An 18937-nucleotide genomic window follows, 5' to 3' on the forward strand; every position below is an offset into this window, starting at 1 on the left:
ACCAGAAATTAAAGGGACAACTCAAACCTAGCTTAAAGTTTAGGTTTGGTGCTTTTATAAAAATTTAACACAATTATTTACAAGAAAAAAGTAATTCCAGTGGAAGTAAGAGTAAGCACTCCTTGTAGTAGTTGCAAATAAATACTGTAGCACTAATAACCAGAAATAAATGGCATATATAGTGAAAAGTAGCATGCATTTTTAAGTTGTATTTATTTATTTGTAAGGTAAGTAATTTTTTTTTTACAGTACGATTACTAAAAAGGAGAATGTCTCTTTAAAATTAAAATTCAGACATATATAAAGCATATTACTGTGCTTTATTTTTTCTCCCTTGCTTAACAAAAATTTTCAACTGTTAAAATGATTTATTCTTAGTACTGGGTAATCCCTATTTACTGTGATAGACTTTTTTTCTACTCAAATGTATAATTTTTGTGACAAAAATATCAAGTGTTTCTGCCGTCCAGAGCTCAGTTTCATAAAACTCTACTGTGTGTAATATATGTAGTATACTGAAGACTCTTTTAGATTACTTACCTGCTATCAAAGAATAATGTTTTAAAACAACTAAACCTTTCTCCAGTACAAAATAGAAATCAAATAGATACTCAGAACTCTTCACCTGTCTAACAAACTTTAAGTCTGGGTTCAGCAAAATGGCCTTTGGAACATTTACATTCACCCACTAATCCCGAAGAACACTTTTTAAATTCAGACAATTCTAGGAAAAACTGGTTTGAGAATTTTGAAGAAGATATTGCCAGAATCTGTGCAAGTCAAACAATAAGAGAAAAAGGAGTTCTATACTTAGATACGTCCTTCACACTGATTAATTAGTGAATTTGTCAAAAATAGTAAGAAAACAGGATTACACAATTGGAGTGCACTGGTTCTCCCAGATCATTATTTTCCATAGACCAGGGGTCGGCAACCTATGGCACGCGTGCCAAAGATGGCATGCGAGCCAATTTTTAATGGTACGCAACTGCCTGCCGGGGTCCCAGCTCCACTCAGCCCCCCCGCCCACCGCTCTCTCCTGTGGGGGTAGGAGGCAGAGGCTTGGTCCTGCCAGCAGCCAAGCTTCCCCCTCCCCCGCTTCTTCCCCCAGCGTGGTGCTTTCCTGCCCCTCCTCCTCTCCTTCCCTGTGCCGATCAGCTGATCGCCCTTGCCAAGGGGAGGGAAGGGAAGTGGAGCCGCAGCATGTTCGCTGCTCCGGGGAGGAGGCGGGGAGGAGGTGGGGGCGGGGCCCGCGGGGAGGAGGTGGGGGCGGGGCATATCCCTTCCAGTCCCCTGCTGTGAGCACCCCCATGAGCCGAGCACCCCAGCCCTCTGCCCTGACCCCTGCACCCTCTCACACACACCCAGCCCTCTGCCCTGACCCCTGAACCCCCTCACACACACCCAGCCCTCTGCCCTGACCCCTGCACCCTCTCACACACCTCCAGCCTGTTCTGACTCCTGCACCCCCCACACATACCCAGCCCCCCCATGCCCCATGCCCTGACTCTTGCACCCCCCCACATCCCCTCTCCCACCCTGAGCACCAAACGGGAGCTCCTGCAAACACCCCCCCACACATTCCCACCTGCACCCCCGGTCTGGGGTCCCAGCTGCCGGCCCCGCTCAGCCTGCTGCCGGTCTGGGGTCCCGGCTGCCAGCCCCTTGCCAGCCGGGATCCCGCTGGTCCCACTCAGCCCGCTGCCGAACTAGGTGAACGGAACCCCAGGCCGGCAGTGGGCTGAGTGGGCCGGCGGCATAAGATCAGCATTTTAATTTAATTTTAAATTATGCTTCTTAAACATTTTGAAAACCTTGTTTACTTTACATACAACAATAGTTTAGTTATATAATATAGACGTATATAGAGAGACCTTCTAAAAAACGTTAAAATGTATTACCTGCATGCGAAACCTTAAGTTAAAGTGAATAAGTGAAGACTCGGCACACCACTTCTGAAAGGCTGCCGATCCCTGCCATAGACATTTCTAGTTTAAAAAAAAAAACCTTGCAAATTTTTTGTATTATTGCTGTCTGTGGAGTTTTCTAAATACAGAAGTGACTGCAGTTAAATAATCACCGTTTCTTTAAGGAAATTGAGTCACTCAATTTGAAAACAAGTCTTAAACACTGGAAATTTTCAGCAATAGGTGAGGTAGGCAATTAGCTCCTTTTGGACAACTAATTTAATTTCATTTTCTAACTTTACTTTCCAAAGTGCAGAGAAAGACTATACAGTATACACTTAGAATACAAAAGAATGAATGCTGGTAACTGTTCTAAATGAATGTGTGAAGTGTTATTAATTAAGTTTTAAGGATATTTTAGCCTTATTTGTCCACCACCTACGTTCTACATAATAGCTGTGAATTTTACTACTGAACCTTCACAGCTGAGTAGCTGTGTGTGTTCATAATGAGTTTCTTCAAGCTGCAGATAGTGCTAGTTTCTAGACGTGCTAGAATTAAAATCAAGATCTCAAATGTATGTAAATTCACTGCTCTGAACAGATTCCCTGGAATAGCACAGTTCATTAAAAACAAAAATGCTCAACCTACCTTGTATGTTTATTTCAGCTCTTTAAAAAAAAAAAAGACACAAAACCAATAGCTTATATGAATATCCAGCATGTGACATGTCATTTATACAAAAATAATGTGTTGCCATCTTCAAGAACTGAGAGTGCATATAAAGCTCCAAAAGGGATCTACTATCTATGTTGATTTATATCTAACAATGTCGTCTGAATTATGCAGTTTAAAAATCTGATTCTATTTCAGAAATTCCCAAAACCCTTACCTCCATTGATTGAACTTTGAAAAATTACAATAGGAAAACATCTCTGGAGGAGACTTTGACCTTGACTTGAGAAATTCAATTCTATTCATTTTTCCCTATATAATTTTAAAGAATTTTTAAGAGGCGAGAGTACAAACCTTAATGCTGCTCATTATCTCTTGAAACATATGCTTACAAAAGCAAGATGCATCAGTGCCATGTGATAGTATGACATTAAGATTTGTTTAAATTTTCAGAAAGCCAAAGCAATGATTTAGTATAGACAATGTGCTCATGACAACGTCAGTTAGGTAATCCTGCAGGTAATTAGATATGCAGAAGGGCAAAATAATCTTAATACAAATCTAAGGATACATTCTCAGCTTGATACAAAGTGAGTTGCCGATATGAATCTCCATAAATTGCCACTAGAGCACGTGATAAGGGCATGGGGTCCAAGGAAAAAGCAAATATCATCACTGAATAATGATAGTGACAGCACTAAGATGTTTGAAAGGGAAGATTTGTCACTATTGTTAAATATTGTTCAGACACAAGACATTAATCTTGCTACCAAATGTGTTAAGTGAAAGGTTAATTTAATTCACATACAATGTCACATGCTGTTCTTTCATGTCTCATCATGCTAACATTTTAGTTCTATTAACTCCTTCATGCAGACAGTGTTGATTTCTTGGCATACTTCCCATTACATGTCAGTAATGTCAAGTTCTTACAACAGCATATAATCCTATTGTTAATTCATCCATTTTTTGTGTTGTGAAGTGTAAGTTGCACTTATGAGATCTTGCATATGTTCAGCAATACCCAATCTTGACTCAGGAATTACATATTTTAATAGTTTTGACTTTTTAATGGTTGAATAACAACAAGTGGCCTGATTATCAAAGGTGCTGACCCCATAGAGGTACAACTGATGTCACTGGGAGGGATGATCACAGTCTTTTGAAAAAATGGGGCTATAAGTACATTAAGATGTTACAAAGTAAGAAAAACACCTCCCAATGATTCTGTAGCAGTTGTTGAAAAATTGTTACAATATCAACGCTAAGAAACTATTATGTGCCAAAAAGACACTCCTCCCCCCAAAAAAACCTCCCTATGTCCCTGTATGACTTATCACCCACTGTTCCTTTACATCCAATGCAGTGTCAGAAGAACTATAAGGATATATGTCATAGATCTCTGGTTTCTTGGGACAGCAAGGTCTGGGAAATACGGTAAGGGCAGTGTGCTCCATTGTTAGAAGAGTGAGACCTCTTTGGCCAGTTGAAGAATGTCAAATTACAACAAATATCCTTGAGACAAGGTGGGTGAAGTAACATCTTTTACTGGACCAACTTCTGTTTGTACCTTGTGGTCCCTTCTAATCCTCTGATTCTATGATTCTGCTGGTGAGAGAGATAAGCTTTAAAACTACTCAGAGCTCTTCACGTCTGAGAAAGGTACTAAGGCTATGTCCACACTAGAGAGCTTACAGTGGCTGTTTTGATTAATTTTGTTCTCAACCTATTGATTTTGTGCTGAGTGCATGTTTGTTCCCTTTTGTTATTGTGTAACTCCTTCCTGACTACTCTTGGAACAAAGAACATGTGTTACAAGATGGGGTACTGTATTCTAGATGTATTGAAACAAAGAGACTTTGAGATCACGGAAAATAACCAATAGACTCTCATCTCCCTGGGCTAAAGTAATCATTGGATGCATAAACAGGTGACTATGAAGTAAGAGTGGAGAGATGATGTTACTTCCACATACAGCTTTAGCAAAACAGTTACCAGAGTATTGTGCCCACTTCTGGCAAACCCACTTCAAAAAAGAGGTTGAAAAATCAGAACGGTTTCAGAAGACAGCTACAATAATTTCAGGCCTTGAAAACACATCTTATAGTACAAGGCTGAAGCTCAATGTATTTAGTTTACCCAGGAGAAGATTGAACGGAGCCTACGTAGAGAAGATATTAATAGCAGAAAATGGTATAACGAGATCCAACGGTTAGAAGTTTAAAATAGACAAATTCAGACTGGCTATGTCTACATTATATACTAGGAGTGTGATTTCCAGCTCACATACACATACTTAATGATGGCTCTCATCTGAGCTAGCATGCTACAAATAGTAGCATCGCCATGGTAGCACAGTCAGGAGCAGTGGTGGTACAGGCTAGCCACACCAAGTACAAACCAGCTTGAACCCCGTGGGTACCAACTAAGGGCTTGTACCATCACTGCCACTGAGCATGCAGTTGCTGCCTTTGTCACCATGGCTACACTACTATATTTTTAGCATGCTAGCTCAGATGAGAGCGAGTTGAATATGAGTACGCAAGCAGGGAATCACACTCCTAGCTTGTAGTATAGATGTAGCTTTGAAATTAGCTCAGTCAGAGTTACAGGCTTGATTCAGAAATTGGGTGAGGGTCTATAGCCCGTATTAATGCAGAAGGTCATACTACATGATCAGAACAGTCCCCCTTGTCACTAATTTCCATGAAAACCTCTACTAATTGAATTAAAAGACTAACTGCCCACTACTGCTGCCAGAAACTAAGGCCTGGTCTACACTACGAGTTTAGGTCGACTTTAGCAGGGTTAAATCGAATTAAGCCTGGACATGTCCACACGACGAAGCCCTTTTTTTTTACTTAAAGGGCCCTTTAAATCGGTTTCTTTACTCCACCTCCGACGAGTGGATTAGCGCTAAAATCGGCCTTTGCAGGTCGGATTTGGGGTAGTGTGGACAGAATTCGACGTTATTGGCCTCTGGGAGCTATCCCACAGTGCTTCATTGTGACCGCACTGGACAGCACTCTCAACTCAGATGCACTGACCAGGTAGACAGGAAAAGCCCCGCGAACTTTTGAATTTCGTTTCCTGTTTGCCCAGCGTGGAGAGCACAGGTGACCACGCAGAGCTCATCAGCACAGGTAACCCTGATGGAGTCCCACGATCGCAAAAGAGCTCCATCATGGACCGAACGGGAGGTACGGGATCTGCTCGCCATATGGGGAGATGAATCAGTGCTAGCTGAACTCTGTAGCAATAAATGAAATGGCAAAATATTAGAAAAGGTCTCAAAGGCCATGAAGGACAGAGGCCATAACAGGGACGCACAGCAGTGCCGCGTGAAAATTAAGGAGCTAAGGCAAGCCTACCACAAAGCCAGAGAGGCAAACAGAAGGTCCGGGGCGGAGCCGCAAACATGCCGCTTCTACGCGGAGCTGCATGCAATGCTAGGGAGTGTAGCCACCACTACCCCAACCGTGTGCTTTGACTCAGTCAATGGAGAAACACGCAACAGGGAAGCTGGTCTGGGGTACGAGGAAGATGATGATGAAGACAATGAAGATAGCTCACAGCAAGGAAGCGGAGAAACCGGTTTCCTCAACAGCCAGGATATGTTTATCACACTGGACCTGGAACCAGTAACCCCCGAACTCACCCAAGGCATGCTCCCAAACCCTGAGGGCACCCAAGGGGCTCTGGTAAGTGTACCTTTGTAAATATTACACATGGTTTAAAAGCAAGCGTGTTTAATGATTAATTTACCCTGGCAATCGCGGCCAGTACAGCTACTGGAAAAATCTGTTAACGTGTATGGGGATGGAGCAGAAATCCTCCAGGGACATCTCCAGAAAGCTCTCCTTCATGTACTCCCAAAGCCTTTGCAAAAGATTTCTGGGGAGGGCTGCCTTATCCCGTCCGCCATGGTAGGACACTTTACCACGCCAGGCCAGTAGCACGTAGTCTGGAATCATTGCATAACAAAGCATGGCAGTGTATGATCCCAGTGTTTGCTGGCATGCAGACAACATCCATTCCTTATCTCTCTTTGTTATCCTCAGGAGAGTGATATCATTCACGGTCACCTGGTTGAAATGGGGTGATTTTATTAAGCGGACATTCAGAGGTGCCCGTTCCTGCTCAGCTGAACAGAAATGTTCCCCACTGTTAGCCACGCAGTAGGGGGGAGGGGTGAAGTGATCATCCCAGAGAATTGGGTGTGTGTGTGTGTGGGGGGGGGAGGTAGTTGGGTTTGTGCTGCATGTTAACCCGGAAACCGCAGCTGTTTATGTACTCGGTGGCTTGGTGCTCCGGTGCCAAGATAGGGATATGGGTTCCGTCTATCGCCCCACCACAGTTTGGGAATCCCATTGCAGCAAAGCCATCCACTATGACCTGCATGTTTCCCAGAGTCACTACCCTTGATATCACCAGGTCTTTCATTGCCCTGGCAACTTGGATCACAGCAGCCCCCACAGTAGATCTTCCCACTCCAAATTGATTCCCGACTGACCGGTAGCTGTCTGGCGTTGCAAGCGTCCACAGGGCTATCGCCACTCGCTTCTCAACTGTGAGGGCTGCTCTCATCTTGGCATTCTGGTGCTTCAGGGCAGGGGAAAGCAAGTCAAAGTTCCATGAATGTGTCCTTACGCATGCGAAAGTTTTGCAGCCACTGGGAATCGTCCCACACCTGCAACATGATGCGGTCCCACCAGTCTGTGCTTGTTTCCCGGGCCCAGAATCGGCGTTCCACGGCATGAACCTGCCCCAGTAACACCATGATTTGCACATTGCTGGGGCCTGTACCTTGTGAGAGGTCTACGTCCATGTCCATTTCCTCATTACTCTCGTCGCCGCGCTGCAATCGCCTCCTCGGCTGGTCCTGGTTTTGCTTTGGCATGTCCTGGCTCTGCATATACTCCAGGACAATGCGTGTGGTGTTCATAGTGCTCATAATTGCCGCGGTGATCTGAGCGGGCTCCATGATCCCAGTGCTATGGCGTCTGGTCTGAAAAAAGGCGCGAAACTAGTGTCTGACGGAGGGAGGGAGAGGCGACTGATGACATGGCGTACAGGTACAGGGAGTTAAAATCAACAAAGGTGGCTGTGCAGCAGGGAGAAACACAAACAACTGTCACACAGAATGGCCCCCCCAAAGATTGAATTCAAAACCCTGGGTTTAGCAGGCCGTTGATTTCACGGAGGGAGGGGGAAGCAAATGAATACAGAACAAATCTGGTCCATCTATTTTTTACATCTTAAGCTGGCAGCAGACGGTGCAGCATGACTGATAGCCATCGGCATCTTCTGGGTGCTTGGCAGAAAATGATGTACTATGACGGATAGCCATCATCGTCAAGACGGTTCAATGGGACTGCCGGGTCTCCAGGAGACAAAATGAAGAATCAGATGCCCAGAGTGGAAAGTTTGGTTCAATATTTCTTAGAGGAATCTGCTGAAGAAGTTTCCCGGGTGCCTCTGATTGAACTCACTGAGAGTTCAGAGAGTGGCTGAGGAATATGATGATGACAGATATCAATCGTAATACACCATCCACTGCCAAAAGGCAAGGAGCTGCTGCTGTGTAGCAATGCAGCTCCACATCTGCCAGCACCCAGATGACATATGGTGACGGTGAGCTGAGCTGAGCTAAGCAGGCTCCATGCTTGCCATGGTATTTTGTCTGCACAGGTAACCCAGGTAAAAAGGCACGAATCGACTGTCTGCCGTTGCTCTGAGGGAGGGGGAGGGGCCTGACGACATGTACCCAGAACCCCCGCGACACTGTTTTTGCATCGTCAGGCATTGGGATCTCAACCCAGAATTCCAATGGGCAGCGGAGACTGCGGGAACTGTGGGATAGCTACTCACAGTGCAATGCTCCGGAAGTCGACGCTAGCCTTGGTACTGTAGACGCTGCCCACTGACTTAATGTGCTTAGAGCATTTTATGTGGGGACACACACAGTCGACTGTAAAAAAACCGATATCTATAAAACCGGCTTCTATAAATTCGACCTAATTTCGTAGTGTAGACATACCCTAAGAGTTATCTTTGGGCCAGCCACTAAAAAGGAACAATAATGAAACCGTTATGTAGGAATTACTCTTTTTACAGACAATATACCTTGATATATAGTTGGCAGGTTCTTTCTAAGAGGTAATGTGTGACTGGTTATCGCTCTGATTCTCAAGGTGCTCTAGCTCCAACATAAAGTTATTTTAACCCGCATGCAGCTCTAAATTATGGACAACTAGCTATGATAGCTAAGGGACAGTACACTAACTGTCTATTGGCACAGAATGAGCAGAAATCTGCTGCCCCGCCTTCTCCCATTTCCCCTTTCATGGCTTCTACACTGGGGTGCAGAGGGAAAGTGCTGGTGTAGAAGCCAGGATCACTAACTCAAAGTTACCTTCTGATGAAGGAATTATCAACTTGGTAGCTGTAACCAGATTCCACCCCTTTTGCAATGCGCAGGCAGCACAAAGGGGCTGGAACAGGAGTGGGAGATTTGGTCCCTGGGTTCTATTCCCACATCTGCCACAAGTGATCATTAATCATTCTGTAAAATGGTGGAACGTGTCTCCCTTCCAGAGTAGCAATGAAGCTGCAAGGGTTGCAATGTGCACAAATTTTATTACCAATCAGCAGAAGAGGCAAGACAAACATATGCTCTTCTGGTTCCCAGACCAGTGCAAATTTTCTTAGTGCAAAGAGTATTTTGATGGGAGAAATACAGTAGTAGCAGGAAGAAGAGAATGACTCATTTTGTCTGTGTGACATCTGTTTGGAGGCAAAGCAGGGGGCTGAAGTCCACAGTGTAGACTGAATAATTAGGCATTTCAGGAGCAAACATGTCAAATCCTACTGTGCACATGCAAATGTCAGTGCTGTGGCTTATCTGGATGGATTTGCATGGGGGCAGCAAAAGGAATTTCTGACCCTAGGAGTCTGGTGACCCTGCCAAATTTCAAGTCCATGTTCCAAACCATCATACACATTTTGGTCTCTGAGGAAAAAAAAAGAGGTAAACATTCGTACATAGCACATTTTGGCATGCAATGCACTGAGCAGCTTTAACAGCAGGATGTATGTGCATGCGTCTTTCTTTACCAGAAATGTGATGCTCTTTTTTGGAGAAAGTGTTTTAAAAGTATTTTTAAAAAAGAATCCAAGCAACTAAAATGAAAATATTACTACTGTTATCTACACTCTCACTAAAAAGGACTCTGGCTCCATAGACCAATACGGATCACATTTAAGTTCACAAATGGCAATTTAAGAGGCATGGTCTCACCCATACTTTTCAAAACAAAAAATATTTACAACTTTCACTCTGTCCCTCCCCCAGAGCATTCCTGTATTTCAATGACAAATGCTTCTCTTTTATGCCAAATATCCCTATTTATGGGTTTCAACTGGTGGTAGTACACATGATTTTTATTCCAGCCCTTGCTTGGTTCGTGAGTTTAGCACAACCTGTTCACAATAAAACTATACAAAAATCTTCTTACCTAGTAGAGTCTGCTTTTCTTGTAGAGAGTCAGGCTCTGCAGAACACCTGCAAGATCGAAGAACTATCACTCCACCGAGTACACCATCTTCATTGGCTAGGAAAGGTGAACCTAGGGTAGAAGTGGGAGGTAGGGAAAGACTTGTTACTTGCAAAAGGATGTTTTTTTTTAATTTGCCTACCACCCCCCACCCCCCCGCTTAAACTTGTCACCTAGAGTGGAAGAGCCAAGTCATGATAATATTTCTATATAAATGTCAATTTCATTTCTCTATTGAGAATTGCCATTATTTCTGATGGGTAAATGTTGTACTCACTTGATGGGTCAGGAAGACCTAGACTCCCACATTGTCTACATGGTAAAAGTAACATTGAAACGCCAAGGCAGGTTTAGCACGAAGCGTTGAATATTCATTATTTTCTTCAGAATGGAAATACAACCAAATTAAAGGATAAGAACATATATAAAAACACCTACAAGCTTTGATCAGCTCTTCAAGGTCGTTTAGTATCCTCTTCCTTGGCTATCTGGTGCACAACTACAAAGCTTTGATTTACTATCTCAGAATATATTTCAAACAAATACACCTCTACCCCGATATAATGCGACCCAATATAACACAAATTCGGATATAACGCGGTAAAGCAGTGCTCCGGGGAGGGGGGAGGGGGTGGCAGGGCTGCGCACTCCGGCGGATCAAAGCAAGTTCGATATAACACGGTTTCACCTATAACTCCGTAAGATTTTTTGGCTCCCGAGGACAGCGTTATACCGGGGTAGAGGTGTAATAAGATACAGCGTTTAACACAAATATTTCTAGTAATGAAATTCTGTGGGTGACTTGAATATTTCAATTTCAGTGGAAGTTGCAGGTGCTCAGACTTTAGTATCAGATCTCAGAGGCCCAATTGTATTCCCCATGAAACTAAAGTTTTGCCATCAATTCCAGTTGAGGCAGGGTCCATCTCAAGTTGGTGACATGGAGGGTACTGTGACTTAAGGAGGATTATCACACCTGAGGAGACCAAACAGATGAAACCAAACTGATGTTTGATCAAACTAAATTTACTCCAAGAAGTGAGGGAATTTTTGATTTTTAAGTCACCATAAGTACTAAATGATAAGTTTATTCTAATTTATGATTTTTCCTATGCCACTAATAACCCATTCCTCCCCCCCACCCCCACAAAGTGTCAATAACACACAATTAAGGTTGCAAGCACTCGATGGTATCGTCCAGAATACGAAAGCTGTGCTGGGAAACCAAGAAATGTGGAATTTAGGTCCCCTTACAAGAAAGTGTTATGGTTACAATAAAAGACACAAGTGATAGAAAGCAGAGAGAAACAGTGTTAAAGTGACACTTATACTACACTGCCTTAACTCTGCCAACTTTCATCCCTGCCCAGAGAAGTCCACAGGGAGTATGCTTTAACGTAGTGCTGTTTGAAACAGCACGATGCTAAAGCATGTTAGGGAACCTTAAGTGCGCACCGAGCCAGGTCAACACTGACAAATTAATGCATAACACTTTATTGCACTTTAGAAATCATCCCCATAGGGGACATTACCCCACCATACAGACAGGCCCTTAGTTTCACCACTGATTCACACTGAGGTAGCACCTACAGTCCCATTAAGAATTGGGGCTCAAATATGATAGGTGTTGTGCAAACTCATAGATAGTACCTAACCCCAAAAGTTACCATCTTCTCCATCTCCCCAAATGCTAACTAAACATAATTGGTTGATAATATAATAAAATCAATCATTATGTTATATATTATATTATATTATATTATCAATATATTTGGGTTTAAGGCTAGTGTCCACCACTTCCTAAAATTTTCAGTATTTCTAGCACAATTTGCCATCCTATATGACATGTAAAAAGTCAAGTCTCAAATCTGTCACTGGATTAATGTGGGCAGGCGCTTACGCCTATGCAGTCCCACTGAAGTCTAAGATGCGACATGAGGACGTAGGGGTCTACACTAGGCAGATCAGATGGCAGAACTGGGCCCTAAAATGTGTTCAAAAATCTATGCCTATGTGTATAGATGTATAAAATTACATAAGTCTAGATATCAAGGTTTGTTTCTGGTATCAGTTACACCAACGTGAATATAGAGCAACTTCCTTGATTCCAAGGGAGTTACTCTAGATTTATATTAGAGTGTCTGAGATCAGATATTAGCCCTGAGGGCATTTGTGTACCATACATATTTGTGGTATTTTGCTCTATTTTGGTTTTATACTTTTATCTTTAAACACCTTAGGGTAGAGGTCCCCAAACTGTGGGCTGCGGCCCTCTATGAAGGAACATTTGTTGGGGGGAAGCGCAGAAGGGCCTGGACTAGCCCCCCCAGGGGGGGAAGGCAGGGAGGGAGCGCCACCCAGTTCCACTCCTGGCCCCGGCCGATGGCGCCGTGCCTGCCAACGGGATCCGTAACCAGGGATCCACGCTCACTGGAAGGATTTGCGGGGCACAAGGTAAAAAGTTTGGGGACCACTGCCTTAGTGCATCAAACTAAAGAAAAGTAGTCATTTTATAACGTCATGCTTACCAGCATCTTAAACAAAAATAAGGCAAAATATATTACAAGAGTCTATATTTAAGGTAAAGGATCTGAAAATATTAGTTTTATGAGTCTATATCCATTTATTCTCACATCAAGGGAATTAAAAACTGAACCACAGTTTATTGTCAGAGTTGAGTAACAAATTACCATTGGAGAGAGACTGTCAAACTGAAAATCAAGTGTCTGAACATTGTCGCCCTTTCATATTTAGAAGCAATACTGAAGATTTTCATATCTGAATAAAGTTGGGGACATTTTTGCCATTTTTCCAGTTTGTTTACTTTATGCATTTTACAGCACTTCGTGTATAGTCAGTTTGATTGTTTCCCTGAATAGGCTGCCAGTATCTGCCTTACTGAGAATATTCTGCCTTATAAGCATCAACACAAGAACGGAAAGACACCTTAGAAAAATGGTTACTAATGTGTTCTGTAACTTTTCTTTGAGATATGTTGCACATGTCCTTTCCACTTCAAGTGTGTGCCCAGTGCACCAGAGACAAATATTTTTCCCTTAGAGCCATCTGTCGGGGCGGTGCATGCACTTTTAGCACTCTTGTGCTGCAGTCCAGTGGTATAACCGGTAGAGCTGCCTCCAGTCCTCCTTAGTTTCTTCTTACTGGCTAGAGACTCCGACATAGAAGGATCTGGGGCAAAATCAGTACTTGGTCCTGCTAGTGCAGGCAGGGGGCTGGACTCGATGACCTTTCGGGGTCCCTTCCAGTTCTATGAGATAATAATATAATATATGGAGATATACCTATTATTATTATTGAAAGGACAGTGGGTCGTGGAATGGACATGTGCAACACATCTTGAACAACAGTTACAGAACGGGTTAGTAACCATTTTTTCTTTGAGAGATTACACTTGTGCATTCCACTTCAGGTGACTCACAAGCAGTTCAGTCCGCAGGAAGGTGGGTTTCAGAGTCTATCTTAACAGCGATTGTAGAACTACTCATCCAAATTTTGCATAATCTCTGGATTGCCGAGATATAGCATAGTGACTTGTAAAAGTATGCACTGATGACCATGTTGCAGCTTTACAAATGTCCCTTATAGGTACTTGAGCCAGGAAAGCTGTAGAAGCTTCAGGAGCCGTCAGCACCAAGTGGCTACCACAATCCAGCAGTTGCTGCACCAAGGATGTTGGCATCTCAGCAGGGGACAGTCTTGAAGGCCCGGAGGGAAGAAGCAAAGGTTGGTACCGGGGATCCACACTGACACCCTACTTTCCATATCCTATGCTCTGCTAGTAGATGGTACTTGGAGATCTCAATCTTCCCGCCTTTGAGAAATGTGCTATTTCGTTGGCACTGGAGAGGGGGATTGGTGTCTTCCCTTTGACAATGTCCTTGGCAGGGACACCACAATGTCTGCAGGGGCATTCCAAGCCAAGGTGGAAGTATTGGGTACCTGTGCTGAGCAAGAAGGCTCTAAAGTTGGATGTGAAGCTGCCTGCATAAGAATGTGGTGGATGTTGTTAAAATGAAAGCCTTAATTTACATTTCAAGTGTTTGTGTTTCTGTATTGTGATGGGGCAAGGCCAGATGGCTACAGTAAAGTAATGAGGAACAGGTACGTTAGCCCCAGGCTAAACAAATCCCTGGTAAAATGGTAACCAAATGGCAGTTGCTCCAGGTTAATCAAGACACCTGGGGCCAATTAGGATCCTTCTAGAAGGCAGAAGAGACAGCTAGATTGATTGAGACACCAGAAGCCAATCAAGGACTGGCTGGAACTAGTTAAAAGCCTCCCAAGTTAGTCAGTGCAGGGTGGGTGTCAGGAGCTATAGGAGGGAGCTGTGCTGTTGGAGGTACGAAGTAGTACGAATCCATATCAGGTGCAAGGAAGGAGGCTCTGAGGTAATTGTGAAGAAGATATTGAGTGGGGGCTGCTGTGGGGAAGTAGCCCAGGGAATTGTACACGCCCTATTTCCAAAAAGTCAGCTTCCAGAGTTGCTAAGTTTAGGGTCCCTGGGCTGGAGCCCGGAGTAGAGGGTGGGCCTGGGCTCCCCCCCCTCCCCTCCCTGATTAATCACAGATACTGGGAGACAACAGAGACTGTGTGAGGGAGGGTTGTTTCTCCTCACCTCCCTAGCCGGCTTATGATGAAAATGGCTCAGTAGACTGTGACCCTTGCCTCTAGAGAGAGAAGGGCTACGTGGAGGGTCACAGTAAGCCTCTGAGGCTAGCAAAATCCGTCAGGAAACGCAGGACCCACGGAGTCAAGGACAGAACTTTGTCACAGTATCTTTAGTAAAAGGTTAAAAGGCTTTTTAATGGTGCGTCTGCCATAGTGCTAAGCAGGCGGAGGTCTCTGAACTACTCCAGCAAAAAGCCCAGTTATGCAGTATGTGCACTTAACGGGAAAATGCTAAACTGAAAAATGGCACTGTAAGACAAAACATTTTGAAAGGAATATTTTCCTGCTATTGCCCTGCAGATGTGAAATTCTGAATTTTTTTGTTATTGTTTAAATGAAAACACTGACACTCCTGTTAACTAGAGTAGTTCAAAACGTTATGTTATAATTCAATGGAACGCAGCAGGCAGTCCAGTTCCACATGATTATAGCACACTGGGTGGTGATGTAAAATATAAAGCTGAAGGCCAAGTGACTTTAATCTGATGACAAATGCAGCAATCCTTTACAAATGCACTGTCTATGCATTTCATTTTTATGTTACTAACAGAAAGTAGCATTTGCTGATGACAGGCTTGATGCTAGCACTATCACAATTAACGAACAGCTGGTGTCTGGTGTTGTAATGACAAGTCATTCCATATAAAACAACACATCCGAGTTTCCTTATTTTATTTTTGAAGTTCCTATATTGTGGATCAATGGTGGAAGACAGCTTTACTGCATACAGTAAATTTCTGAATAGTCTTTACAAATGCACCAGGTAAAGCCCCACGTTTGCACTGCAAACAAAGTATTTGGATGTCTGTTTTTTGCACATTCAAATAGATGTGCTTGCAAAAAAAATTTAGACTCTAGGATTGAATTTTAGAAAAATAATGGGCTATATTTTTTTAAATGTCTAATATTTAGATAGTGTATGTGTCTTTAAATTACCATAGTAGATAAAGAGAAACTGATTTCTCGTTAACATTGGACTTCCAAAATTTCCAGTGTCAAAATAACTTCACTTTTCAGCATAAGGGGTCTAGACATCAGTAGGATTCACACAAGTGAACAAAAGTCAGTTAACAAAAACCAAATTAATTGTTACATAGCACTGCCAAGATATTGAACACTGAAATATCAAAACATGGGTAACATAATTAGAATCAAATTCTGCTATTAGATGCAGGTGAGCACATTATCTTAAATAAAAGTTCCACATGCGTATTTGAGGGTAGAGTTTAGCTCATTGATCCTGATCCTGCAATGGACGTAGCATCCTCAACCACTAACTAAAATGGGAGTTGAAAGTTCAGTAACATACTAGGAGACGCTCAGTGCCTGGCAGAATTTGGATCCTTAATGCAGTATGCATCACACAAAAATGTGTCATTTTCCCCCCCCATGGTAGTGTTTCCCCAAGCAGTGAAGGCAGTGTTGGTGATTGTTGCTGACTGGGAATAAGCAAGGGCAGGAAGTGCAGATCTTGAACCCTGGCATCTTTGGCATAATCCAGTATCCAATCATGGGTGCTGGGGGGGAGGGGAAAGAGAGACCAGCAAAATAGCATCCCAACGTCCTTAAATCCTAAAAACGACTACTACTAACACTAAAACTACTACAAAATAACAAAATACTAGCTATATACAAGAATAAAACAGTCTTTTTTGTGTTTTAGAAAATGCATTACAAGAGACGAGAGAGCGGTAGAGGCTCTGACTTGGACCACGCGGTGAAACTGAGGGCGCGGCTGCTGCAGCCCACCCTTTGCCTTGGATGAACCCCTGAGGTGGACCAAGGGACATTACTACTTTCAAAGCCTCTGGCTCCGGATGCATGGTGAAGGGTATAGGTCTTAGGCAGTGCTTCCCAAACTTGGGACGCCACTTGTGTAGGGAAAGCCCCTGGCAAGCCGGGCCGGTTTCTTTACCTGCCGCGTCCTCACGTCCGTCCGATCGCGGCTCCCACTGGCCACAGTTCACTGCTCCAGGTCAATGGGAGCTGCTGGAAGCAGCGCAGGCTGAGGGATGTACTAGCTGCCACTTCCAGCAGCTCCCACTGGCCTGGAGCAGCAAACCACGGCCAGTGGGAGCCACGATCGGACGGACCTGTGGACGCGGCAGGTAAACAAACCGGCCTGGCCTGCCAGGGGCTTTCCCTGAACAAGCGACATCCCAAGTTTGGGAAACACTGCTCTTAGGGGAATACAATAGGGACCATCGAAGAACATATCTTTACTGCAAACTGTTTAGGTAGAGAATGTTTCTTATTCATCTAATTAAAAAGAGGAAAGAATAAATTCATATTTCTGTATTTAGAACTTTTTTGGATAGGTACACTTATTTTCTCATATTACTACATGACTATAGCTGTGCTAAAGGAGTTGCACGTATTTTAGAACAGCCATAAAGGCCGTGTACATGAAGAGTTCCATCTGCTTAGTCAAGCTATGTTGGATGCTAGATAGGTTTGATACCACACACATCAGGGTCAGCTATCTAAAAACACTGATATAAAGAGGATCTTGAAACTATTTTAGTCCTACACATGTTCGTGCTATGCACAAGGGACTTGACTTTGTAAAGTGCTGAGTGCCCTCAACACTTCCTGAACTTAAAGTTTAGAACATATTTTATCCTCTTAGATCTAAAAACAGCATCTGTTGCGAGCAAGACATTAGGGAGAAAAGAGGAGTACAGACTGCTAAGGGACACACGAACAGCAATTAAAAGGAACACTTGGCAGAGCATTTTTCATATTTGTTCAGCTATTTTTAGAAGTTTTAAAAGACATGAAAACTTGAAATGTGTTTTACTGAAATTTTATCCTGTATATTACATTCACCATGGTGTGTCACTAAAAGGATAGGACCTAATAGTACCCACACTGATTTTGTTTAATCCACATTGGGCTCTTTGCACATATCTTAACATAAAATTAAGACTTTAGTAAATGTATTCTATACTGGTTGCCTGAAAATGTATTTTATTACAGTGGAAAGATGCGGATGCTATGCAAATCTCTGTTTGGGCCACTGGTTTGCAAACATAACCAAATTCTGCTCTCATACACCAACACAGGTTTATGTTGGCATAAGGAGGAAGAATTTTGCATACAGTATCCAAAGATATAAACCTGATGAATCAAGCTGATAAATATAACAACCCACCGCTGTGAAAAGACAAGGTGCCCTTCAGTAGCTTTGTGCAACAGATACATAAATTATATTTTATCATGATAGACATTATCACCAACTTAACCTAACTTCAGAATTTAATAATTCAGCATTTTATTCCGCTTTGACGGTTTGGAAGTGCTATGAAGGGATTTCTTACATATATTTGTGTGCCTTATTCATTTAATCTAATAATGGCCTCCAAAAAATAAGCGACCCAATTTTCACAGCTCAGGACTCACTGCTCCCATTGAATTCAGGCTAAGGCTGAGCATCAGAGGGCTCAAGCCGACAGGTTTCCTCTCAGAAACTACATGACAAGCAAGTTCTGTCTGTAAATTGAAACCGTGTAGAAAACCGACCAATTTTAAGGGGAATCTAATCCTTATGAGAGGCTGTTAGATTACAACCCCCAGCGCTTGATCCACTGAACAGATACACAATAGTGCAAGGACACGAGACTTGACCCTTCTGGTTTGCCTCAGACTTCAGCCTTAGTTTCCAAGTCCATTTAAAACTTAGTCTTTGCCGAGATTGACAAAAAGAGTGCCCAATTGTTGTGGTGTATTTGGTGATGGTGGGGACCTGCCTATTAGAAACCCAGGCTTGGTGCCAACTCTTTATTTAGAGCATTAAAGATCGGATATTGGGTGATAGCTGATAGGTAAATCCATTCTAAAGCATATGTGAAATTCAGCAGAAGCAATGTTCCATTTAGTATTACCAGCTCCACGGACTAGCCAGTCCCCCATTAGGTGTATTGTATTTAGATCTACTGTCCTCCATACTACAGGAACCACTACTAGCGTCATTGTAATTAACATTTTATGTCTTGATAATTTGGATGTAAACGTTTACTATGGAAAGGTATAAGCACTTGAGTGGCAAAACTATTAAGCAGTACTGATGGAGTGCAAACAAAGTAATACTTCCCAGTTTTAAATACGTTT

General features: G+C 43.0%; 1 protein-coding gene across 3 annotated transcripts in view; it reads right to left on the reverse strand.

Moving 5' to 3' along the window:
- The window catches only part of TASP1 (taspase 1), a 157581-nt gene that overhangs the window by 25277 nt on the left and 113367 nt on the right, over window positions 1–18937 (reverse strand). For 2 of the 3 annotated variants that reach the window (XM_054023752.1, XM_054023753.1), the window contains exons 12-14: window positions 10100–10210; window positions 9528–9594; window positions 1590–5832 (exon numbers count right to left, since the gene is read on the reverse strand). In XM_054023752.1, coding sequence (XP_053879727.1) covers window positions 5616–5832; window positions 9528–9594; window positions 10100–10210 — 395 coding nt within the window. In that variant the 3' untranslated portion in view covers window positions 1590–5615. Of the gene's footprint in view, window positions 1–1589; window positions 5833–9527; window positions 9595–10099; window positions 10211–18937 lie in introns of those variants that run through there. The other variant, XM_054023754.1, reaches the window with a different exon arrangement.

Source organism: Malaclemys terrapin, chromosome 3 (genome assembly GCF_027887155.1).
Source record: "Malaclemys terrapin pileata isolate rMalTer1 chromosome 3, rMalTer1.hap1, whole genome shotgun sequence".
In the NCBI taxonomy this organism is placed as follows: Eukaryota; Metazoa; Chordata; order Testudines; family Emydidae; genus Malaclemys; species Malaclemys terrapin.